At 40.7% G+C, this 26,259-nt stretch overlaps 2 protein-coding genes and 1 long non-coding RNA gene across 5 annotated transcripts in view; 1 reads left to right on the forward strand and 2 right to left on the reverse strand.

The window, feature by feature from the left end:
* Window positions 1-75: 75 nt before the first annotated feature.
* On the reverse strand, window positions 76-3,605 carry LOC146475147 (actin-15B). Its single transcript, XM_085116186.1, has 3 exons — window positions 3,266-3,605; window positions 3,075-3,185; window positions 76-1,009 (listed from the first exon to the last, which is right to left on the reverse strand). The coding sequence occupies exons 1-3, from the start codon at window positions 3,518-3,520 to the stop codon at window positions 245-247; spliced, it is 1,131 nt and encodes a 376-aa protein (XP_084972312.1). The 5' UTR covers window positions 3,521-3,605; the 3' UTR covers window positions 76-244.
* Window positions 3,606-3,713: 108 nt separating this feature from the next.
* LOC146475148 (uncharacterized) lies at window positions 3,714-13,773 on the forward strand. Of its 2 annotated transcripts, XR_014865992.1 has the most exons (5): window positions 5,026-5,226; window positions 9,967-10,139; window positions 11,455-11,564; window positions 12,238-12,333; window positions 13,347-13,773. It is a non-coding gene; the product is annotated as an uncharacterized LOC146475148 (long non-coding RNA). The 2 variants fall into 2 exon arrangements; XR_014865993.1 differs by lacking the exons at window positions 11,455-11,564; window positions 12,238-12,333; window positions 13,347-13,773 and adding exons at window positions 3,714-3,824; window positions 6,325-6,387 and having other exon boundaries at window positions 5,118-5,226; window positions 9,967-11,011.
* Window positions 11,941-26,259, reverse strand: part of LOC146475149 (tyrosinase-like) — a 61,118-nt gene continuing 46,799 nt past the window's right edge. For both annotated transcript variants that reach the window (XM_085116173.1, XM_085116171.1), the window contains exons 3-4: window positions 15,284-16,248; window positions 11,941-13,008 (exon numbers count right to left, since the gene is read on the reverse strand). In XM_085116173.1, the coding sequence (XP_084972299.1) occupies window positions 12,839-13,008; window positions 15,284-16,248 (1,135 nt within the window). In that variant the 3' untranslated portion in view covers window positions 11,941-12,838. The remainder of the gene's footprint in view (window positions 13,009-15,283; window positions 16,249-26,259) is intronic.

The raw sequence follows: 26,259 nt of genomic DNA on the forward strand, positions 1-26,259 counted from the left end.
AGGAAACGGCTGGAAAAAGGGAAAGCCTGAGGAATGGGTAAATAATGAACAAGAGGATACATTTGATGTGTCATCTCAATTTACAAAGAATTTATTTTCAACGTGTTTATAAAAAACTATCCATAATACTGTATTACAATAATCAAACGCTTTCTTGAAAATAAACTTTCAAGTTTTGGAAAGAGCCCAAAGTCAGTTCAGTTGCAATTCTGTGAAATTTTGTCCACATAAACATGTAACCAGTTTAGAAACATTTGCGGTGCACGATAGACGGACCAGATTCATCGTATTCCTGCTTGGAGATCCACATCTGTTGGAAGGTGGACAGCGAGGCCAAGATCGATCCTCCGATCCAGACGGAGTATTTACGCTCGGGTGGAGCAATGATCTTGATCTTCATGGTTGGTGGAGCGAGAGCTGTGATTTCCTTCTGCATTCTGTCAGCGATTCCTGGGAACATGGTGGAGCCACCAGACAATACTGTGTTTGCGTACAGGTCCTTACGGATGTCGACATCGCATTTCATGATCGAGTTGTAGCAGGTCTCGTGGATGCCAGCGGCTTCCATTCCAAGGAAGGAAGGCTGGAACATAGCCTCAGGTGCACGGAATCTCTCATTACCGATGGTGATGACCTGTCCGTCAGGAAGTTCGTAGCTTTTCTCCAAGCTGGAGCTTGATGCAGCAGTTTGCATCTCCTGTTCGAAGTCCAAGGCAACATAGCACAGCTTCTCCTTGATGTCACGCACGATCTCACGCTCGGCAGTGGTGGTGAAGGAGTAGCCACGTTCGGTCAGAATTTTCATGAGGTAGTCGGTCAAGTCCCTGCCGGCCAAGTCCAGACGAAGGATAGCATGGGGAAGAGCGTAGCCCTCATAGATGGGGACTGTGTGGCTCACACCATCACCGCTGTCAAAGACGATACCAGTTGTTCGACCAGAGGCATACAGAGACAGCACAGCCTGGATGGCGACGTACATTGCTGGTGAGTTGAAAGTCTCGAACATGATCTGGTGGAGAACGTAAAATAAGGTAATGAGATCAAGTGAAAACTAATCATTTTTACCCCGCTTTGTGCTTCCTGCCTTACTTAGCAGTAGTTTCCTTTCCAAGCGAACGCAAGAAGCGTAGAAAGTTTCCAGGGAGAAGGAGACACTTACCCCTTCAACACCCCCCCCCCCCCTCCAAAGAAAAAAAGTGGGGAATGGGGAGAGAAACGAAAATTTCCCTTTCCCCACCATCCCCCCCCCCCCCAAAAAAAAAAAAAAAATCTCACTCCTTTCCGTTCTCCAAGTCTCTGCGCTCCCGCTCTCTTGAAACAGAAACTACCGCTAAATCCATGCTATGAGGTTCTGAACCGTTGCCCTGTTGTTTAAGCCCTGCAGATTGCTGACATTCTGAATGAAAGCTTCTGAATCGAATAGTTCAGTTCATCTAAGCTAATGCAGTTTTGCACGCGACTTTTTTTCCAAGCTGTACGAAGGGATTCTAAGAGGATAAAGCCCTAACGTGCGCGCAATAAAACGAAGCTACTACCTAATAGCACTTCCTGTAGTTTATAATGTTGTAAAGGACTGCTCTGCTAAATTTTTAAATCTGCATTTTAAAATACTGTGGTGTCAATATTTGATTTAACCCTTAAAGTCCTAACAGTGATCAACATCAAACTTCTCCTTGTAATATCAAGGCTTATCCAACCGCTAAGGTAATGAGAATTTATGATATGATCACGTAAGGTAAGTCTCGATATTATAATAACTTCTCTCCAGTAATTTGATAAGAAAAGTATAGGGTTAAAGTTATCTCACATTAAAAAATATCCTTCCCATCACTATTGATTTTGCATACGAATTCTCCTCTCTGTGCGTTTGTTTGGAGAAACTGTACTAAATCAAGACACTGATTTTCGCCCATTGACTGCTCCTTGACAGTCATCACCGTTAGTTAGGAGAAAATAATAACAAATCAAAACGTCATCGCCTCAGGGAGTGCCCATCAACTTATTCTAGTCACCGTTGCGTGACATGCCAAAAATTATTTTTCGTCGCAAATTATGTTAAGAAGGAAAGAATGTTTAATAAAACGTTCATCATTTGTTTCTGTCTTTTAATCTTTTGACCCATTTGAAAAACAAACGCGCAATTTCTGAGTTGTTTTTAATAAAAATACAATTTGACAATCCTTCAACGAAGGAACGCGTCCTATGTAAACATAATACGCAGTATACAAATAGGAATATGGTAAAAACTCTCAGCCCTGAAAATACCAGGGTAAATATTAATGCACCTTGTCATATCTTGTTTTTCTCTGTCATAGAATTTATTCGCCGAATTCATTTCGTTCACTTATTTCCAAGCAAATAAATCAGGACAGTTTGCTTGGAGAATTTAGCCCTTCGTCGGGAGTTTCGATTTCTCGAAGGAAGTTGAACTGCGGAAATAAGGTTTCACTTCGCCATGTTTCAAGTGCAAACCTGACCAATCAGGACACAACATTACCTTATATGGGAATAGTAGGTCTGTTCTTGTTCTGTTTAGAGAGCCGCGGGCGTAAGGATATACACTCCGATTTAGTTGCAGCCACTCGAACAAAATCCGTCTAAGCGTTTCTTTTGTGCTGAACTTAGAAAGAGCGTTTTCATTAATTCGCAGACGTTTTCGTCTTTTCCTCTTTGCACGGAATTGCTGCGGCACGATTAAAAAATTCAACACATGGTGCAATATTTTAGTTTCGAACGTCTGCTCGCAGTAACCCAAGCATTTCCGCTCCATGTGTGTCTCCAACACCACAAAGAACAGCTGGAATAATTTCGATATTGGTCATGCACTGTTACAATGCAAGGGATTGCTAGAAAATTGTATGAGAATGTAGCATCGAGTCGGAAATTTCAAATCCTTAACCACAAGGACCGACTAATTAAATATATTCTTGCAAAATGCTCCATTGTGATTATTTAACGAGAGATTAAAGTTCACTTAACTCGTGAATATCTTTGATACCCAGTCGAAGGAAAACAGAGAGACCGAAATTAAAGGAGGTTTTTGAAGAAAGCGAAAAGTTTTCTACTCGTCATACCTGTGTCATTTTTTCCCTGTTCGCTTTTGGGTTGAGAGGGGCTTCCGTCAGCAAAACTGGGTGTTCCTCGGGTGCGACACGGAGCTCGTTGTAGAAAGTGTGATGCCAGATCTGAAAGTGTCACGTAATATTGTTCGTTAGATCGAAACCTCAGTTTAAAAATCTGCATGTTGGTTGTAAACTAGACCTACCTTCTCCATGTCATCCCAGTTGGTCACAATGCCGTGTTCGATGGGATATTTCAGAGTGAGAATACCTCTCTTGCTCTGAGCTTCATCGCCGACATACGAGTCTTTCTGACCCATTCCAACCATCACGCCCTGATGCCTTGGACGACCAACGATGGAAGGGAACACTGCACGAGGAGCGTCGTCTCCGGCGAATCCAGCCTTGCACATACCGGATCCATTGTCAACAACCAAGGCAGCAACGTCTTCATCGGCCATTTTTGAAATTAAGCTTTTAAATTAAGAAATACTCGAAATTACAACCAAACCGTGTTTGAGCTCTTGGCTTATGGTAATTCTGTGGGCTGTGTCACAGTTTATATAATCCAAAGTACTCGTGCTGGCTTCTGATTGGCTGTTATTTGTCACCTTATCCTTTTGTTTATTCAATGAAGCAAGGCGGAAAGCGAAAAATTTAAATGTCTTCACGTAAGCCAAGCTACATTTGCACCGTTTTCGAGTTTTAAACAATCAAACTGCCTTGTTTTATGGCGAATAATGAGCGAAATTTGGAAACATGTAAGTGAGAAAATCAAACTTTTGAATATGCTCGCTGGGCTTGTTGCCCGAAGCGGGTGAGACTTCATTACCTAATATGGGCATTTTTGGAGTTTGGTTTGATGCATAGCGTCATACTGATTTGTAGGTGTTATGAAACAACAAAAGAATTATTTCCCCTTTGTCTGTGTTTTGCTTTTGCCGTGAACTTTACATCTGAAAAGTTATGAAAATCTTGCATTACTGATTAAACATTTTAGCCTCACCGACATTAAAAATAGATATTAATATCTAAACGGCCCTGAAGCCCATGGTGGTCAAAATCTAATTTCTTCTTACAGTAGCGTGCAGACAGATAACCAGACTGACAAAATAATACAAGGAAATAATCCTTTCCGCTTCATATTCTCAGGGGAGTATAAATATTCTAAGACACGTCTCGCAATTTCGGTTGCATCACCTCCCTCAATGTCGATCTAATGCCAGGGATTCAAAGAGAATGACAAAATAATACTTAACAAAATGCTCCTTCGTGTTTCATTTTCTCAAAAGGAGTGTAATCGCTACGGGGATCGCAGTTCCCGGGTGCAATCCCTGGAAGGGTGATGATTGAGTCAAATAAAATGGACTTGAAAAGGTTGGCTCGATTTCCGCCGTTCCCTGGGGTGTGGAGTGGGGGAGGGGAGGGGGGAGGGCGCGGGCTCAATTTTCCCGAACAGTGGTGATCAGCCGAAACGAACAGTAGCACAGGAAGGAGAGATAGGGGAACTCAACAGTTCTAACCCTTTTAAGGCAGCTTTAGTTTAGAAGGAAACAATTCTAATGGGATTTCACCCTCCGGCTAGAAACTGAACTAGGGGGGGGGGGGGGGGTGGGGGGATGTACTCCTCCATATAAGCTAGGGTATGGTTTCTCAGCTGGTTTTGGTCTGAAATCACTGTGCACAGGCTGTGCATATATTTTAAGAAACTAAATTACTTGTGTAATCTTAGTTCGGCTCTATCTAAAGTTAATCACCTATTTAACCAACCAGCAAAAAAATATTTATTCAAGATCTACCCAATAATTTCTGCAGCCCCTCCCCCATTTTTCCATTTTGGTCCGAGTGGCCACCCCAGCCAGTTCCGCTACTGTAAAGCGATTCCGTTTATACTTTTGGGTCACTTTTTGGCAGCACGCCCGGCTCGCCGATTTTTCTTTTCGCCGAAGCTCCACTTGGGAGCCTGTTTTACCCTGAAAAATTTAAAAGTTGAGATTCAGATACGGTGATCATACACTACACGAATGATACATAACGTACTTATCTTCTCCTTGTGAGCAAACGCTGCCCAAGGGGATTGCACTGGTAGCGAGTTTCTGTTTGGAGGGAGGAAGAGCGGGAAATGCGATGTGTTTTGGCGAAAATTCGCTCGGTTGTCATCAAATGGGTAAGTTTTCAATGGAGGTTTCACTTCATTAGCTTTCATTGTATACTAAACGGGTTCAGTGGATGCCATTGCGTAAAACGTGGCGGTCAAATGTGTAAAAGACGTCTATTAATCAATTTGCCGTGTGTATTAAATGTTACACCTGTGAATCCTGCACTGTCAATCCCAAAACTTATGTTTATACAAGATGCCCCTCTAATGGCATTACACGAAATGCTTAATGTAGCCCCAATTATTCCTCATTGTATGTTTCGCAGATATTTAAAAAATATCCTCCCTTGGCCATTGAAATAATTGTCTGAATGGTTTTATTCAGATATATTGGGTGATACTTATCGTTGTGTTACTAGGAATCATACCAGAAATAACTATGCAATAACGTCATGACCCCGCTGAACTGGTCTGACCTCCTCTAGCTCTAATCCTTCACGTTGATCATTCGATCTGTTTTTTAAAGCGGATTTTCTTTGCTGTGAACTCTCCCAATTTCCGCCGTTTCAACTGTCGAGTACTACCTAGAAGTTATTATTTCGATTTACTGCTTGAAAAAGGTTGGTTTTCTCTCTGAAAACGGCAGATCCGGAGTCTTAAATTCAGACATGTGGCCGCCATTGAACGAAAACAACTTTTCCAAATGATGATTTGCTTTGACGTCACACAAGTAGCGATGAGTGGGTCCCCTCCCTCGTGATATACGCGCAGATAATGGAGTTTGATTGGGCCGCTTTTGTTCAAGACAATCAAAACAATAGATCCCTTCTGGGAGAGGGAAGAATTTAATCTAGTTTTAATGAATAAATCAAATGATGATTTGACGTCACACAGAAGTGATGAGTGGGTCCCCTCTCTCGTGATATGTGCCTGAAAAATAGATTTTGATTGGGCCGCTTCTGTTGAAGATAATGAGAACAATATATCCTTACTAGGGGAGGACAGAGTTTAATGCATAAATTAATGTGCACATTTATGACACCGATGAAAAAAAAGATACCCGACCGAAACCTAGACACGTCATGCCCTGCGGGCATTCCGTGTAATTACAGAATGGGTCTACTTTTGACTCTTTAACTCTTTACCGGTTTTATTTTATTTCAATAGTTTTCATTCAAGTGCCACACAGCCAAACAACCTTTTGCCATCACATCTCAATCAATTTTTCAAGTAAGTGTTTTCTTTTGTTATTTATGCATCAGTCAATTCCAGCAATGCCCATCCCCCCCCCCCCCCCCCCGGGCTAACCCCCAGGCATTAGCATTTTTTTTAAACAAATGGGCAAATTCCCCGGGGTGAGGACACATAAGCTGTCTAAATGCCCCGGGGTGGGGACGAAGGAAGAGGGCAAATGCCCCGCACCCGGGATCGTCACCTTCCAACACCACTACAGGTTTTTTTTATTAATCAGTGAATAAAACGCTCTACTTTTCAGTATTTTAAAATAATGCAACGGTATTAAGACTTCAAGGACAACAGGACATGTTAGGGAGCTTTTGGAAAATTTAATGTTATTTAAAAAACTGCGCTTGGATTGCGACGGACGTGCCCCCAGCTGCGAGCGGTGATAGGCGCCTGTATTTGCAGGCTACGTTTTGTGATGCATTGCATTTTAAGCTCGCAAGATATGTCTTGAAGATCGCATCATTTCGCAAACCTGAAAGTGCACTCCAGGTTGACTTTCGTGAATTTAAAAAATGCTTGGCTAGTTTTGAATGCGAAATAAAGCTGTAGTCGTGTTCACATTGATTGTTTCCGATCTCTCGATATGTGGTAAACAAAATATAGTTCAAGTTGTTGCTTTTTATATTTATATGCTTACAATTAATGAAGAAATATCTAAAATTGAGACTTACCTTTTAAAACATCCACAAGTTTGTCTACTCCCTGACGGACTAGCCAATCTTCAACAATTCCTCTATGGCACTTTCGAAAACACGTGTGTCAATTGCCCGGGGGTCGCCCCGGGGTACGCAAATGCCCAGCCCCCAAGCTGCGATAAAATTACGAATGCCCCACCGCTGGGACTGACATTGTGAGCAAATGCGGCGGGGTTGCCGGGGGGGGGGGGGGGAGGGATATGCTCTGCTGGAATTGACTGATGCATTAAAACACCAATGATTCAAAGAGAGATGGTACCTTGCACTGAACACTCTTTTTTATATAAGAAAGTTGAGGCTGGAATTCACCTAGATGTTAAGAATATGCTAAGAATGTGCATGTACCCAACCTGAAACTAAGAGATAATTATAAAAGCATTTTTATTCATTTGCATCAAGCTAAAACACCTTTCACATTGCCAAAGGAATTTGACATGACACATTGCCAAATATCACCAGGTAACTTAAGAACATACTAAAGAATGTTTCAGGCTCAAAACATAAAAAAACTGAGTTAAGAACCTCCACTTTCGTTTCGGCCTCAGCTGGAAAATTAGACGTTCTTATAAAAAAAGAGTGTATAACTCTACTTAATATCACACTGATAATGGGGTAAATGAAAAGTTGTACAGATTGTGCAAATGATTCTGTCCTAAACTTGGGAAAAAGGTAAAGTCGCACTACAAGCCTAAATGGGCCACACGGCCAGGGCTTAGCCAGGTTTCTGTAAGCGTGAAGCAACTAGGAGTATTGTTACTCCCCCCTGGATGGGATGCTTGTCCGTCGCAGTGTTACACCCGGCAGTATGTTCGCTGGTACCGATTTATACACCTGGGGCCAGTTTTTCAAAGCTCGATTAGCTAATCCTGGGTTAACGTGAACTTTGATTCGAGATTATTTACTAACCCATAAGAATTCTTCCAAAAGATTTTTGTCCCTCGGTTTTACCTTAAACTTTTCTTTACCATTAGCTTAAGGAAAACCTCGGTTAACTTTTAATCATGAATTAGCATTGATTGGCTTTTGAACAACCTGGCCCTGGGTGAGGAGAGACAACGTGGTGCAAAGTTTTTTTGTCTAAGGAAACACCACAGTAATGATGCTTACTTATTGAATTACATAGCCTGTAGACATGATCATTAATACATACAAGACCTATCTGAGTCATATCTGAGTCATATACAGTAGCTATAATTTATGGAGGAAGGGTGTTTTAAATTAGGAGGGGGAGGGGAAGTTTTATTAGTTTAACGTTTGTTTACAATGTACATGTAGGTATGATTTTAAAGGCCCCAAAACATCAGGAAGAAATTTGAGTGTTTACTAAAAACAGTGCTGGTGAAAGACCTCTGTACCAAAGTTACATTTAAGGACGGTGCCTACTAAATTATTACCAAAGTATTTTTGCGCGGTTTATGACTATGCGGGAAAATCACATCTCAGCAAGGGCTATTGAAATCCAAAAGAAAATTGGGGGTAACCACGCATTTTTTAGACATAATTAAGCAACAATTATTCTAAAAAACCGAAAATTACAAAGCAATGAATGGCGTTTTTTTTCCAAATCGAAGCTTTATTATCTCAGTCTGAAACGTGCATGGTTACCCACAATTTTTATTTGGATACCAAGAACACTTGCTAAGTTCTGCTTTCTCCGCATAGTTTTAAACCGCGCAAAAACATCCCTGTATTAGTAGACATCACCCATAGGAAACCAGAGTATCTTGAGATGCGCAGAACGTATGCGAAGTAGCAAAAGGAGGCACTGTCCTTAAATGATGCAAGTACTTTGCAATTATATAATCATGCAGGTTGTAGACAATTGTGTAACTATCCATGGCTCAAAATAAAATAACTTACTACTTCTGTGTATATAACACTGTACATACATGTTCTATTACCCAACCCCCCACCCACCCCCACCCCCACCCCCCCTCACCAGGGATGTTGCTAAGAGTCAGCTGCCAACAAATTTCACACCATCTGACTGAAAGAGATCTTATCACTGACTGAAGTTTCAACAGAACACAAGTAATTACTTACTTATTTTGAAGGTGCACAGTCCAAAAAGAGCCAGCTGGGTTTGTTAATGAGCCTTCTTAGCTACATCACTGCCCCCTTCCTGCCCCCCTCCAACCTCCCTATTAATCCCTCTCCTTAATGTAAGCCCCCTCCCCCCTCATTTGAAGGTAAAATTTTTTGATAAGCTGACCCCCTCTTTAACCCTCTCACTCCCAAGAGTGCCATATGGCACAAGAAGTCATTACGCACTCAATATTGGGTTAATCTGTATCAAATTTGGACACCAAACAGATCTTGGAGAGATCTGCACAATGGAAGGATAAAATCTTACCCCCCTCCTACCTCCTACATAAGACATGATTAACCACCCCTCCATTTTTTGTAACTTTTTCCTCTTACACTTTTAAGACCAAGTCACCATTTGACAAGCAACTATGTGCTGAGATATGCAAATTAAGCTATAGTTTAGGGGTATACCCAATGTATACGAGAAGTGAGATGTATTTTAAGGTTTTTATTTTCTCGTTTTAAACACTTTTCATTATTTTCTGTTATGTCCTTTGTTTTAGCTGGAATGATCTATACAATGCCCCAGATAAAACCTTTTAATTGGTGTATTACAGTTGGTGTAGGGGTTCACAGTTGCCATTTTACAAAAATACAACATTTCCCATGGGAGTGAAAGGGTTTAAGCTGATTTTTAAATTTATTAACTTTACAGTAAATAAACTAACTCTCTAGTTGTTGACATCAGCATTTGTGAAAATACCTACAGTTGCCTTTCAAATGCTGCCAGTACGCTGAGCTTGATTATAATTTATGTGATGGTTTTATTATTTTTCTTCAGGCTATAAAGGATGTTGACTTAATGTTTACAACATAAGACAGTCCTTAATTAATGTGGAACTGTGTCCAGAACTCAGGGGACCACTGTGGCCCAGTGGTGGCACTTTGAGTTTGAGGGGATGAATGGAGGAATGATGACGTTTGTTCATGAAACCAATAACGTAATGTTTACAGGTATTATTTAATAACCAGTTGTTCCAAGTCTTTTTTGGTTTGAAGGTTTAATTGAATTGTTTATAATATTTATTAGTTCTAGACTTACTGTAAGTGTAGAGAAAACCACATTTTTCACATTTTTATTTAAAATGAAGGACCAATTACTTGTAGGGTATAATTACTTTGTACCTTTTGTACGGATGTACATGTATATGTTGATTATATTCATTTCTATTATTCCGATTTACCTTATTTCACCAAATAAGGTCACGCGAACGCACAAAATATAAGGCCGTGATACACTTTAGTGTCCCAATTTGACCGCTTTACAACAGAGCCAATATGGACAAAGACATTTTACTGGCTTTCTGTGTTGTTTACGTCATTCGCACACGCTATACACTTGATTGCAAAAACGTTGACACCTAAAAAGCATAAACCATGAATGATGAGACCCAACGGATTTGTGGATAGTGTTTAAAAATTGGCCCTTGTTGGGCAACTTGATTCACTATGTGCAATTAATTTTGGTTATCAACCGTCGCACGTGAATAGAATATTATGCAAATACATTTAGTACACTTATACCCATAAAACCATTGGGTCTCATCGTTCATGGTTTATGCTTTTTAGGTGTCAACATTTTTGCAATCCAGTGTATACTGATGGACAGATTATGCCCAGGGTATTTCAGCACTCTTACCAGAAAAGAGAAACCAAAATAACAAAATCTTTTTTGTAGTGGAATAACAAATCTCTTATACAATGGTTTAACATAATATTATAATATGCACAGACATTTTGCTCATTGCTTCTATTTTTGGGCTCAGAAAAATACTACGCAACTTGCAAAATACTGTACTTGCACACATTATATGTAAAACCATCGAATAAGATATACATGTATGTATATGTTCATTGGTTAATTGACACCTCTGTCATTTTCAGTGTAATAATAATAATAATAATAATAATAATAATAATAGTAATGATAATAATAATAATAGTAATAATAATAATAATAATAATAAAAATTAATAGTAATAATAATAATAATAATAATAATAATAATAATAATAATAATGATAAAGGAGGCCTCCAATCACCTGACGGTAGTTTTCAGGAGGGTCCTCTAAAATAAACGTTAAAAGTACATTAAAATACAACTAAAAACTGGGACACAACTAAGGTTCAGTTAACAATACTAACTGAAGTTAATTGTTTTATAAAATATAAAACTGAGTAGTTCGTGATTATATATATATATATAAATCGTTCAAAACTAAAAATTAAGATAAAAATACTGACTACAGTTTAAAATCTCATCTGACAGAGGGCAGTTCCCAGCTACAAAACCTTTTACTGGAAGATAAGTAAATTAAATGCTTTGGAATCTGTGTCAACGTCCTTTGTAAGAATGTCATCTAGCTACAATTCAAACAGGTAAACTCAATTGAGTTTTTTTGTCTTTTACATGTGCCATTGTTAAAACTGTCCAAATAACACAAATGATAATAGTTTTAGGAAAGCTGATTGCATGGAGCTTTTGAAATCCCTGTAGGGTACTATTAAAGAGGCAATTGTAAGGAACACTTTGAAGCTCCCTTCTGTCTCCATAGACAATTCAAATAAAACCACACTGTAGTCGACAGTGCTTTTCTGTACATACTCAGATAACTGGAATGAATTATGGGGCTCTTGTTAGTTTTGGTTCTGGGCTTAACCCTTAATATCAAAAAACAAAATTTAATTCTCTTATCTAAGCCCCGTACTTTTCTTATAAAAGTGCTGTGGAGAAGTTATCAAAATATCAAGAAAATTCACCTTGGGTGATCATATCCTTAATTCTCATGACCTCAAGGGTTGAATAAGCATTAATATTACAAGGAAAAACTTAATGCTGATCACTGTTAGGACTTAAAGGGTTACACTGAAATAATAACTACCAAAAATAATATCACAGCCCTGAATGTAAATGCTATGAAATTTGTTTAGTGTTATGTTACGATTTATTGTATGATTCTTTTTTTTATTAATGAATTAACGCGTGCAACTTAACCAGTCACATGCCTTAAATGGAAATTATCAACATTTTGTCCCTCTAAATTATTTATAGATTAGCTGCAGACTGGAGGTTGTTCCACGCCCTCAGACGCCAGTGTTCTGTTGTTGGGAAATTACAAATTCTCTTTGGAATTCTTTACCTTATGAGGTGATTCATGAACTGTATGATAGACATCACAAGGTGTCCCCTAACCTTAATTCTCGCTAAACACACATAATTCTGTGAAACATGAAGTCATATGAAAACGACAAAAAGGCCTGTTTTACATGAAGTACCCAAATTCAGGGTTAGGTGCATTTCTAGACATAAGTATTAAAGTAGGCTTTAAATACACGTGAGCAGCTCAGCTAACACCAAATTCTATTTATCTATTTATATTATGTTGAAAACAAATCTCAAACAGCTTGGAGTGCACTATTGAGTTATGCATGCACTTTGGAGGTTTGCTACAGGTAAGTATTTGAAGAAGCGAAAGTCATTCTTGGCTATGCCGCGCGAAACTCTTACGCTTCGTTCGTGCTTACCAACCTCCCGCATGCATCCATAACTCAACAGTGCACGCTGAACCGTTTACCATTTGTTAATTTCTACATCATACATAATCCTGCTTTGCTGTTTTACTTCATTTACAAGTACTAGCTAGCTTTAACACTTATCCGATTATCGTGAATATCACCAAGCACCAGCTGAATGCGTACATGATCGGCACAGCAACAGAACCTGTGCTCTTTGTACATGTACATGTTGGTGTCTTTTTACATGGCACAGGGCACCGACCCAGAGATACTGTCTCCTCTTGTTTTTCGTCATCGGAAGACTTCCCTAAACACAGAACGAATACGTTATTTTACGTTGTTTGCTGTATACTACCACAGAGTAAAAATAATAGCAAGGAGAAAAAATATATATGTGCCAGCCGGCAATAAACTCAGCACACTATAATTCACTGTACAAAAAGTCATTTCTTATAGGAAGAACAGGACCGTCCCGAAACAGTTCTTTGAAGTAAACATAAATAAAAAGAGTTAAACGAAAAGAGAAAGCAATGAAACGAACACGAACACCGAAAATAAACTATATAGAAGCAACGGTACCTTATGTGATTCCGCTGTTTTAAGCTGTATGATGTGATACCGCTACATTCGCCTGTTTTATGTTAGACTATGGTACCATCAATTGCGGTGTCCAACAGGGATCGATCCTGGGACCTCTATGGTTTTTAGCATACACGAAGGACCTCCCCGCGTGCCCCTTTACTCTGTGCCAAGAATGTACGCCGACGACACAAGTCTTACTCTAAGCTCAAGCGATCCAGTAGATTTACAATCCAAATAAATAGCGACCTAGCTGAAATTCCGATCTGGCTACAAGCTAATAAACTTAGGGTGTGTTTCTTTGGGAAAATCCGAATCTGGATTTTTGATTCAAGATCACTCGGACCATGGTGTATCAAAGGAACCGACGAATCCACTCTGGGTAAGGATTCGTCGGTTCCTTTGATGCGCCATGAACTGATTTATCTTGGCTCAAAAATCCGGATTCGGATTTTCCCAAAGAAACGCACCCTTACTCTTAATGCAAAAAAAACAACAACAACAAAAACAAACAAGTACTCTATTATTGGTAAACTTAGGGTGTGTTTCTTTGGGAAAATCCTAATCCGGATCTTTAATCCAAGATCACTCGGATCATGGTGTATCAAAGGAACCGACGAATCCACTTGACTAATCTAAACCACTAGTTTGATGTAAAGATCGATGAACATTCCCTATAAAGAGCTAAAACCTTGGTATTGATTTGGATGAGAGCTTTTATATCATAGGATTCCCATATTGACAATATTGTCAACAAAGCATCCGTCGGCCTCGGGGCTATCAAACGTGTCAGGAACTTGGTTCCCCGTGGGACTCTTATTATGATCTATAACGCTCTCATCCAACCATACTTTGATTTTTGTAGCTCCTCCGTATGGGGCAGCATAGGTGTGTGTCAGTCCGAGAGACTCTAAAAAACTGCAAAATAGGGCTGCACCTTTAATCACTTTCTCTGACTTAAATGTTAGATCTTCCACTTCATTCGGTGACCTCGGTTAGGATTCTCTGGAGCGAAGGCGTTCAAAGCAACTTGCAGTTATTCTGTTTAAGGCTCTCTATAATCTTTCTCCGATTCGTTTAAATAGTATCTTGAAAGCTACATCCAGTGTTCACTCACATAATCTAAGAAATTCAAAATACAACCTTTTCCTTCCTAAAACCGAGTACAGGAGAAGGAAGTGTTCAATATTGCGGTTCTGTTCTCTGGAACAGCTTGCCTTTGATCGCTAAGGCACGACCACGGGCCCACTCTTAGCTCTTTTGAATCATGCATTTAATTTCGACCTTATTTAATGATAGTTCATAAAGGATATTTTTATAGCTTTTAGTATAATCTTGTACAGATAATTAATTTATTTAGCTAATTAATTTTAAGTAGTTTAGTAATTAATCTATTGTTGTTTAAAAAACATGGCTAGATGGAAGAGCATGTAAATATGAATTGATACCGTGTATAAATAAAGTTTACCTACCTACCTACCTACCTACCTACCTACCTACCTACCTACCTACCTACCTACCTACCTACCTACCTGCCTGCCTGCCTACCAACCTACCTACCTACCTACCTACCTACCTACCTACCTACCAACCTACCTACCTTTGATTGGCTAGAGTAATCACTTTGTTTTCAGATAATGTAGCGGTAGCAACCAAACTGTGGTTTGTACTGAAGATACAATTTTCATGGGACATTTGTGCTCGTTTTGCAAGCTATTTATACTATATCAAGTCAATTCGCTTGTTATTGGCTCAGATATCTGAGTGGTTGTGACTTCCAAAATCCTACATCCAAATTGTAAAAATTTGACATTCTAGTTGCTCCTACTTTTTTAGGTTGATATACATTTCCATCTTCTCGAATAGCTTCGGTTAGAAGAATAGCTGCTTTGAAAAACATTGAGCCATTGGTTTTCGCTGTAATTAAATAGTATAAAACTGTTCTTTAGATTATCAAAGTGTTTAGTAAAACAACATCGGTAACAAACAGGGAATTTACGTACCTTCTGAGTCAACATCTTCATATTCATAACCAAACTCGAAAGACTTCTTGAACATTTGCTCGTGAATATACACTGGAAACATCGGTACAATGACGCCATATCTGTTATGGCCAGTGGGAGCATCGTACTGGGAAAGAACAGAAGCAGATTTGTTGTATTTACGAAGCCACTTCTCAAAGATACGATCCACGAACGAATGGTGAAGCGGGAAGATGGGGTCATTTGAAGCTGAAGGCACGTCGCCCATGGTACCTCCTAAAACAATGTGCACATCCTTATGCAGTGCGTGTGCATTTGGCGTTCGATATCCAATCGTAGTGTTCACATAACCCTCGAGGGTGTTCCTGAAATTGCAACTCGTCTCTTTGTTGAATAGTGGGGCGTCAAATGCTTCAAATCGTAGGGTGAAGTTGACTTCACTTTTCGTTGGAAAAGTCATTATGTCTCCCTGTTTTGTTTTATTCTTTCTTTGCTGTTTCGTCCTGCGCTTTAGTCCACGCTTTCTAATCCCGGGGTCACACATTTTAGTTAGGTTTGCGGTTTGATTCGCCGTGCAAATGATATGCCAGTCGTTAAAAAATGTCCCTCTAACAGTTCCGTCCTCTGCTGTAACGCCAAGAAGATCTTTGGTACAAATCTCGCACCTCTCTTCATTCTCGGTCCAGTCCCAGTAAGGTACGGTAAAGGTGTCGTCTTTAGCCACTTCCTGGATAGTCCTCTCCCATTCCAACATGTAAAGCCGATGCCACGAGGGGAATCCCTGTCCATCATGCGCAAAGTCAATTTCAGCAACAGTCTTGCTGTCTGGTAAAATTGTGTCACGTGCCGCATAGTAGTGTAACCACACAAAGAAATCATAGTTGGTGATACTGAGAAACAAACCTGTGGGGTCTCGGCCAGCTTTGAGGTCATTTTGAACGTCTTCGTATGGAGCCTTGGTCACCAAGTATTCACTCTCTGTAATTCTGAAAATGGACCAAGAAGGCAAAAAAATGATAACTGTATAGCATTTCGTCTTTTTAGCGACGTTCATTTGGCTTTAGTGCTAGAATCTCGCTTACTTTAAGCCCCCACTAACTCGAACAAAATCATATTTCCCCTGGGTTCGACCAATTTTTCAGTTCATTTACTATCAGCTTCCTCGAACTCCCCGCTGACTCGAACTAATTTTACTTTCCCTTGGCTCAAATGTACCCCGAGAACGCGTACTCTTTTTTAAATAACGTTGGTCAGTAAACCTCAAAATGTCAGAACATAGTGCATTGACGAGTCAAAATCTTTAACCCAGCTTTATTGATAACGTGTGAAATGCGATCTTAGCCTTTGTTTTGTCCTTAACTTGTTATGCCCAGGAAGCGCAAGAAGCAGAAGCTTTCCAAGCAGTTCTCCTATCTGGTGTAGGTCGAGAAGGATTCACTGCGATATACCAAGGAGCTGAGGACGCACGCCTGATATACCTTGACATTGGTGTTCGTGGTCAACTGGTGGTTGCCCCACACTCGTACGCTGGTTCGACATGGGGGTGGCCTTAGTGATGTGATTGTCAATTTCCACATCAACTTACAAGTTGCTGGTAATAGTAGAGCCAAAATAGGCAAAACGGTCAGTGACCTTTAGCACCTCGTCGTTGATGCTGGTTAGTGGTGGTGCAGGGATGTTCTGGCCCATGGCGTTCACTCATGTCCAATATACACAAACGGATACGAATCGTCAAAACGCCCTCACCAATCGCACCATTGGTAAAAGATTACGATTTGTCAAAGACGCCTTACGATTCGTACCATTGGAACGAATGGTAAGCTCCTCATTCGATCGGAATTCCATTGGTGAAATGCATCTCATTAACACTTGTAAGCCGTGCGAAAACGAATGGTCGATTGGTACCATTGGTACCATTGGTACAAATGGAAAAGTAGTCAGTCGATTGGTTACGATTCGTACCACTGGAACGAACTGTAGGCTTCTCAGTCGATCGGTATACCATTTGTAAACTGCATCTTATTAACTGGCTTGTGAGCCATGCGAAAACGAATGGTCGATTGGTACCATTGGTACAAACGGAAAAGTAGTCAGTCGATTGGTTACGATTCGTACCATTGGAATGAATGGTAAGCTCCTCAGTCCATTGGTATACCATTTTGTAAACTGCATCACATTAACTGGCTTGTGAGCCATGCGAAAACGAATGGTCGATTGGTACCATTGGTACCATTAGTACAAACGGAAAAGTAGTCAGTCGATTGGTTTTGATTGGTACCATTGGAATAAATGGTTAGCTCCTCAGTCGATCGGTATACCATTTGTAAGCTGCATCTCATTTACTGACTTGTAAGCCATGCGAAAACGAATGGTCGATTGGTACCATTGGTACAAATGGAAAAGTAGTCAGTCGATTGGTTCACCATTGGAATCTGGATCTCAAGACAAACGTCATGACTTGAATCTTCCTTGATATTAAGCGAAATACCTCGTTCTTTAATGCATGAGCCGAAACAACATGAAACGAGCGCACTACACATGAATCTATCTCGTTCCTAAATCCACGAGCCAAAACATGCATGCTGCACATCAATATATCTCCTTCTTTAACGCACGATGGGCCAAAAAAAGCGCGCTACACAAGAAGATTCCTCGTTCTTTAATCGATGAGCCAAAACAAGCGCGCCGCACATGAATATACCTCGTTCTTTAATCCATAAGCCAAAACAAGCGCGCTACACATGAATATACCTTGTTCTTTAATCCATTAACCGAAACAAGCGCACTACACATGAATCTATCTCGTTCCTAAATCCACGAGCCGAAACAAGCATGCTACACATCAATATATCTCCTTCTTTAATGCACGATGGGCCAAAACAAGCGCGCTACACAAGAAGATTCCTCGTTGTTTAATCGATGAGCCAAAACAAGCGCGCTGCACATGAATATACCTCGTTCTTTAATCCATTAACCGAAACAAGCGCGCTACGCATGAATATAACTCGTTCTTTAATCCATGAATTGAAACAAGCGCTCTACACAGAATATAACTCGTTCCTTAATCCATTAACCAAAAACCGAGCACGCTACGCATGAATATAACTCGTTCTTTAATCCAATTGAACCGAAACAAGCGCGATACGCATGAATACAACTTGTTCTTTAATCAATGAACCGAAACAAGCGTGCTACGCATGAATATTACCGGTACTCGTTCATTAATCTATAAACCGAAACAAGCGCACTACACATGAATATACCTCGATCATTCTTTAATCCATGAACCAAAACATTAACGCGCTACACACAGAATATAACTCGTTCCTTAATCCATGTGCCAAAACCGAGCGCGCTACGCATGAATATAACTCGTTTTTTAATCCATAAACCGAAACAAGCGCGACACACATGAATACAACTCGTTCTATAATCAATGAACCGAAACAAGCATGCTACGCATGAATATTACTGGTACTCCTCCTTTAATCCATAAACCAAAACAAGCGCGCTATACGTGAATATACCTCGATCGTTTTTTATCCATGAACCGAAACAAGAACGCTACACATGAATATACGAGTCATATTCATGTGTAGCGCGCTTGTTTCGGTTCATAGATTAAAGAACGAGTTAAATTTATACGTAGCGCGCTTGTTTGGGTTCATGGATTAAAGGGTGAATTATATTCATGTGTTCCTTGTTTGTTTCGGCTCTGCGATTATAGAAAAAGGTATATTGATGTGTAGCGCGCTTGTTTCGGTTCATGGATTAAAGAACGATTTTGATTTATGTGTAGCGTGCTTGTTTCGGATCATGGATTAAAGAACGAGTTATATTTATGTGTAACGCACTTGTTTTGGTTCATGGACTAAAAAACAAGGTATATTCACGTGTAGCGCGCTTGTTTTGGTTCATGGATTAAAGAATGATTTTGATTTCTGTGTAGCGCGCTTTTTTCTATTCATGGATTAAAGAACGGGTTATATTTATGGGTAACGCACTTGTTTCGGTTCATGGACTGAAGAACGAGGTATATTCACGTGTAGCGCGCTTGTTTCGATTCATGGATTAAAGAACGACTACCGGTAATATTAATGTGTAGCACGCTTGTTTCGGAATAAATAACGAGTTGTATTCATGAGTATCGCGCTTGTTTTGGTTTATGCTTTAAAAACGAGTTATATTCATGCGTAGCACGCTTGTTTCGGTTCATGGATTAAAGAACAAGTTATATTCATGCGAAACGCGCTTGTTTTGGTTCATGGATTAAAAAAAAAGTTATATTCATGCGTACGCGCTTGGTTCGGCTCATGGCATTAAAGAATCAGGGTATTTTGCTTATAGATCGACCTATTTTCAAGTCATGACGTTTGTTTTGAGATGCAGATTCCAATGGTTAACCAATCGACTGAATACTTTTCCATTTGTACCATTGGTACCAATGGTACCAATCGACCATTCGTTCAAGTTTCAAACGGCTTACATGTGTTAATGATATCATTTCACCAATGGTGTACCAATTGAATGCCAAGTCACTCTATTGGTACCAATCGTACCATTGGTACCAATGGACGAACGGAATCCCACTGTGCTCGAACGGAACCGTAGCGAAAATAGTCTAAGTCCCCTTAATGCGATGCAATTCACCAATGGTGGACCAATGGAATGCAAAGTCACTCTATTGGTACCAATCGTACCATTGGTACCAATGGACGAACGGAATCCCACTGTACTCAAACCAAACCGTAGCAAAAATAGTCTAAGTCCCATTAATGAGATCCAATTCACCAATGGTGTACCAATAGAATGCCAAGTCACTCTATTGGTACCAATCGCACCATTGGTACCAATGGACGAACGGAATCCAGCTGTACTCAAACTGAACCGTAGTGAAAATAGTCTAAGTCCCCTTAATGAGATGCAATTCACCAATGGTGTTCCAATGGAATGCCAAGTCACTCTATTGGTACCAATCGTACCATTGGTACCAATGGACGAACGGAGTCCAGCTGTACTGAAACCGAACCGTAGCGAAAATAGTCTAAGTCAACTTAATGAGATGCAATTCACCAATGGTGTACCAATGGACGAACGGAATCCAGCTGAACTCGAACCGAACCGTAGCGAAAATAGTCTAAGTCCCCTTAATGAGATGCAATTCACCAATGGTGTACCAATAGAATGCCAAGTCACTCTATTGGTACCAATCGCACCATTGGTACCAATGGACGAACGGAATCCAGCTGTACTCAAACCGAACCGTAGTGAAAATAGTCTAAGTCCCCTTAATGAGATGCAATTCACCAATGGTGTTCCAATGGAATGCCAAGTCACTCTATTGGTACCAATCGTACCATTGGTACCAATGGACGAACGGAGTCCAGCTGTACTGAAACCGAACCGTAGCGAAAATAGTCTAAGTCAACTTAATGAGATGCAATTCACCAATGGTGTACCAATGGACGAACGGAATCCAGCTGAACTCGAACCGAACCGTAGCGAAAATAGTCTAAGTCCCCTTAATGAGATGCAATTCACCAATGGTGTACCAATAGAATGCCAAGTCACTCTATTGGTACCAATCGCACCATTGGTACCAATGGACGAACGGAATCCAGCTGTACTCAAACCGAACCGTAGTGAAAATAGTCTAAGTCCCGTTAATGAGATGCAATTCAGCAATGGTGTTCCAATGGAATCCAAGTCATTCCATTGGTACCAATCGTACCATTGGTACCAATGGACGAACGGAATCCTGCTGTACTGAAACCGAACCGTAGCGAAAATAGTCTAAGTCAACTTAATGAGATGCAATTCACCAATGGTGTACCAATGGAATGCCAATCCATTCCATTGGATTCCCTTTGTGTGTATTGGACAACACTCATGGCGTTGGTTTTCTTTATACTAACAGTCATCCCAAGCACCCTGCAAGAGTCGGCAAAACTGTTGATAGAGACCCTCTTTGTGCGAGGTCAGGGCTGCGTCCTCTGCAAACAGCAACTCTCTGATGAGAACTGTTCGGACCTTGATCTTCGGCTCAGACAACAAACCGTCATAGCTGACTTTTCACTTTATGCCATCGTGGAAGGAGGCCGTGATACTGAGCAGCTGTTGGGGACAGCCAATCTTCTTCAACGTCAGGAAAAGACCACTCCTGCCAACAAAGTCAAACACCTTAGTGAGATCGATGAATGCGGTATATAATGGCATCTATTTCCCTTGACATTTCTCTTGAAGCTGACGAACAGAACATTTTATCAACCGTAGACTTCTCCACTCTGAAGTCACACTGAGACTGAGTAGAATCTAAGATGTGATCAGCGAGAATTTGTAGGCGAGCCAGATGTTCAACAGGGTGATACCCCAATAGTTATTCCAGTCGCAGCGGTCACCTTTGTTTTTGTACAAGGTGATGATTTTGACTTCCTTCATATCCTTTGGTACCTTGCCTCCTCTCCACCACTGGCACAGGAACTCGTGAAGAAGTTTTAATAGGGTGTGCTTTCCACATATGATGATTTCAGGGGTATGCCCTTTCTACCTGGCGCCTTGCCACATAACAGAGCATCGATGGCTTTCATCCACAGTGGGTGCAGAGTCCTGTTCCACTCCGACAGGCAGGTGCTTAATGATATTGAGTGCTTGCTAGGATTCTGAGTATTCTTTGGAGAACAGGTCGAAGTAATTTCGGCCCATCTTGCCATTTCCTTTCTCTGATCCTCTTTGTCCTCTTTGTTGGTTTTCCCATTGCTTGCTTGATGCCCTCGTACATGTGTCTGATGTTGCCGGTGTCATTGGTTTGTTTTAATGTGTTCTTACAGACAGCTGAAGCCAGTTGTTGTTTGTGCAACGGCGTGGTGTTTGCTAGGCCTTGCAATTGCCTCGAGTTTTCAGTGTAAGCAGATTTTTCTGACTTGGGTTACGTTTGCAGTTAATCATTGCATTGTTCTTGGCATGTTAACTGGCTCCATTACTGTGATGTTAGGGTCAAACCAATTTGCCCTGATACGTCCTCTCTTGCTGTAAGTTAGGACTGCGACACTGTGGATGGTGTTGTGAAGGGAGTTTCAGCTGTCGTCATCACTCTGTTCTTGGCTGGTGGTCAGTGTTTCTTCAGGCCGCTCTTAGAACTTCTCGGTTTTGTCTGGGTATGCCGTCTTACTAGCGTTGATCGCCGGCTATCCTTTTCGCTTGAAATGATAGAGCGTGTTTGATTTAGTATCACCCTCGAGGCTATCAGTGAGTGTTCAGTGTTGCAATCAGCGGTGTGGTAGGCTCTGGTGTTGGGGATGCCAGTGTTTTGAATGGGGGTGTCTTCTTGATACTTTGTGTCATGGCTTTTTCTGGAAGAAGGTGTTCGTCAAGCACAGGTTGTGGTAGCAGCATAGGTCTAGTAATCTCTTCCATTGTCGTTCATTTTCCCCATGCCATGATGTGCCAGGATGATTGGCCATGACTCCATCTGCACCCACCCTTGCATTGAAATCACCCAGCAAGTAAACGTTTTCTGACGATAGTATGTTGCTGAAAACGGCATCCCTTGATTCTTAGAACTGGTCTTTTGCTTCTACCGAGGAGTGCAACGTGGGGGCATAGACACAATGTTGACAGGGCCTTCCTTCCTGTTGAGGGACGCAGCGTGGGGATTCTCTCCGTTCCGTTTGTGGAAGACTCGAGCCGGCAAAGTAGTGTGCTCCTCACGGCAAAGCCAAATCCTTGTTCTCTGGTCTCCTATGTGCTTTTACCCTGCCAGAAGAAACTTTAAAGTATAGTGTTCTTCCTTCAACGATCCATTGCCTGGAAGTCCTATTTCCTGTAGGGCAGCTATATTAATGTTCAGTCTGTGCAGCTCACGACCTGTCTTGCAAGCATCATGTATTGCTTGAAGATCCTCGGTCAGTCCAGGGCACATGGTTTGCACATTTCAGGTTACTGTTCATTGTTGGCCTGCTGCATGGTTAACTGCTTGTCAAGCGGTAAACTCTAAGCACCAGGCGCCCACTGAAGTAGGCAGACTTTGGTAGGTCAACATCATACTGACTGGGGGCTGCCCAGCTTAAGTTGGGCGGTGGCTGGCCAGTGGAGTTGCGACGATCCCTTCCACCAGTCGAGCATGGATTTATCACTCGTAACTTCTGTCTTCCGTGTTGTGGTCTTGACATGTAGCAAGACTACTGGAGGTAGTCAAAAATAGACAGCTGACCACTTTAGGGGCTCCGCTCCCAGAGAACAAGACAGTAGTTGCTACGGACGCAATTTCGTCATGCAAGAGCACTTTTCGTACGTTGCGGAATGCTGACGTGGAGCAATCTCATTGCCTATGCGTAACTACTGCCAGTCCCCAACTGCGCGTTTCAATCTATTAAAAACACCTAATACTCTAAAGAAAAGAAAAAAAGAAGCCACTTTTTCATTGGATTGGAACCTGTAGCATGGCACTGTCGTTTTCTCAAAAAAAGATTTGAAAATATTTGGTAAAGTGTGATATTCAACCAAACAACCCTCAACATCGAAAGGGGGAGAGGGGGCATGAAGGGGATTACATTGTTCATTGGCTTTTTAGAGTGCGTTATTTGCAGGAAACAGGAAAAATGCCGAGAGTGTGTGAACCTTTTTGCAATTGCTTGTTGCATTAAGATTAGGAAACAAAATTACATTGTGCGTTCAAAGAATGTTCAACAAACTGACGTGAACGTGGGTGTACAGACGAAATTTTGTTGGAAGGGAGGGGGGGGGGGGGATTGTTGCTGTTGTTCATCTGTCCAAATGGGTGGTTGGTGCATAGCCAGACGAGAATGTTGGGCTTTAAGCGACTCCTATTCACGCGGAATAGACGGCATAGACATTTTCTTGTACGAGTTCACCTGTTGAGACCTGCTTCTTTCTTTGTTCACTCAGCAACGCCGGTCTTGTAAACACCGTGACGACGTTCATACGGTTAAACGACAAACTCTCACGCATTTGCCTTAGCCATGTTAATGAGTTTTGCTTAGATAATGATACGGTTTGTTTTACGAAGTAAAGATCACTGTCAAATGTAAAAACCTCTTTATGTAAACATGTTTTAATAAAATTTCAGGCTGTACTGTAATCCTGGACACTAAGGCCTGAAGTCCATTTTTTGGAAGGGGTGAAGAGGTTGCTGCCGATACCTTAAGTAATGCGTTTATAGAACGTTTTGGTTGAGCGGTCAGTGGCTGACGCCGGCATATTACTTTGATTTTGCGAATGATGTGTTAATCAGTAAATGACACAAGCATACTCGGAAAAAAAATAACCTCTAGTATCCACTGTCCTCCACTGTACAACTGCAGTTCAGATCTATATAAATGTGTAAAATTAGTGCTAATGCTAATAAGAACTATCGGAGAAATAATATATTTTGCCACCGAGGCTAGTTTCTTAGAAAAACCGGACGTTCTATAGATTTCCAAGTTTCATCCGTGATGCACGATAATCAGCTGTTTGTTACAGTACCTGTACGATAAATTTTATTTCATCCATTTGGAAGGTTCTATTTTATATTGTGATACGAAGAGGAGAAAGTTGAAACAAAACTGACCAAGTGGACGATTGCGGTCAATTTTCGAAGAGAAATCTAAAAACAGTTTTATTCGCTTTTGTTTGTATATATATTTGTATGCAAATGTTGCCTTTTTCTCTAAAGATAATGCTAAAAATGATTGTCAGAGAAATAATGTATTTAGCCACCGAGGCTAGTTTCTTGGAAAAACAAAACACTGGCGAAAGATTGATGTTAATTCTTCAAGAAAGTTTAAAGCAGTTGTATTCATTGTTATGTTTGTATATTGGTATGCAAATCAGTTGCCGATTAAAACAGGGTGCTTAAGTCCAACAAGTCTCAACTAGAATTGGTCACTAAGCGATTCGTCCACATGAGAAGAAAGCAAATTAAGCTACCATACCTAACTCTCAGCGAGAATTCATGGGCACTTTTAAAACTAATTTCGCAAAATTATTGATTCAATGGCGGAAATGAGTGAGATATATATGTAATGGTTTATACAGTAAAAACGGCCGTTGACGGAATCGATTAATGCGGTTTTGTTCGATTTCCAAAGATAATCGAACAATATCGAATGATGAAGTTCAACAATCGTACTCCAAAAAATATTTCGTGTCCGACTTTTGTTTGGTGACCGAAGACAATCGAATGTGATCAGACGATTGTGTTCGATTAGGTTCGATTACACTGAGAGTATGTTCGATATGAGCTCGTTTGATTTTGATCGATTTGATATCCCAGGGGTTTCTAAAGGGGATAACTAAGAAAGTTACGATCATCAGAACAACAGATAATGTGCCAAGCAGTAGTGGTATTTTGTCGATCGCTGAACATCAAGATCGACACTTTTGCCGACCTTCAATTCATATCTGAACCATGATAACAATAGCTGATTGCGTTGTGCAAAACACGCTGCTCATTTCCAAGATACAAAGGAAATTCTATCAGTTCTGTAGTATTAGATCAGAATAGTTTGCAACTACTGCTATTCTTCTCGCACAACTTTCAAGAGATGTTAATCATAAAATTTGCCTTCCGATAAAGCACTGTTTAAACTCTCTGCTGACCAATAATGTTGCTTCGCTCTATGCACTCGCGCGCATTCGATGAAAATGTTAACTGTGGAAAGTGGATAGAATGTAGAAGGAGGAATCGCTGTTAGTATTATATTCGATCCATGAATCCCATTTCTTCGGAACTCGATAATTGGTCTAAAGCTTTGTGCAATGTCCACCGTCTGCGACGCTCCTATGCCTTGGGAATACGACACAGTGAGAAGACCAATGCTTGACGCAACAACTAGTTCGCTGTTGTCTGAAGTACTTTCCAAGCCAAGCTTCCCTTTTTTATTGTAATTTCTAGGCATGTTTGCTTCTTAGCTTTCGTAAGATGCAGGGAAACTGTTGACGTCATCTCTTCTGAACTTAATCACAGATCCACAGTCCTGTGCAAACAGAGTTAACGT

The sequence above is a fragment of the Pavona decussata genome, unplaced genomic scaffold (assembly GCF_977016875.1).
Source record: "Pavona decussata unplaced genomic scaffold, jaPavDecu1.1 SCAFFOLD_85, whole genome shotgun sequence".
Taxonomy (NCBI): Eukaryota; Metazoa; Cnidaria; class Anthozoa; order Scleractinia; family Agariciidae; genus Pavona; species Pavona decussata.

What these genes read in the sequence shown, in the direction of transcription:
- LOC146475147 (XM_085116186.1), bottom strand. Translation starts at nt 3,520, where the DNA reads ATGGCCGATGAAGACGTTGCTGCCTTGGTTGTTGACAATGGATCCGGT. An exon ending in ACTGGGATGACATGGAGAAG is followed by an intron (nt 3,186 to 3,265) that starts GTAGGTCTAGTT and finishes TGACACTTTCAG; the next exon opens with ATCTGGCATCACACTTTCTA. An exon ending in ACAGGGAAAAAATGACACAG is followed by an intron (nt 1,010 to 3,074) that starts GTATGACGAGTA and finishes GTTCTCCACCAG; the next exon opens with ATCATGTTCGAGACTTTCAA.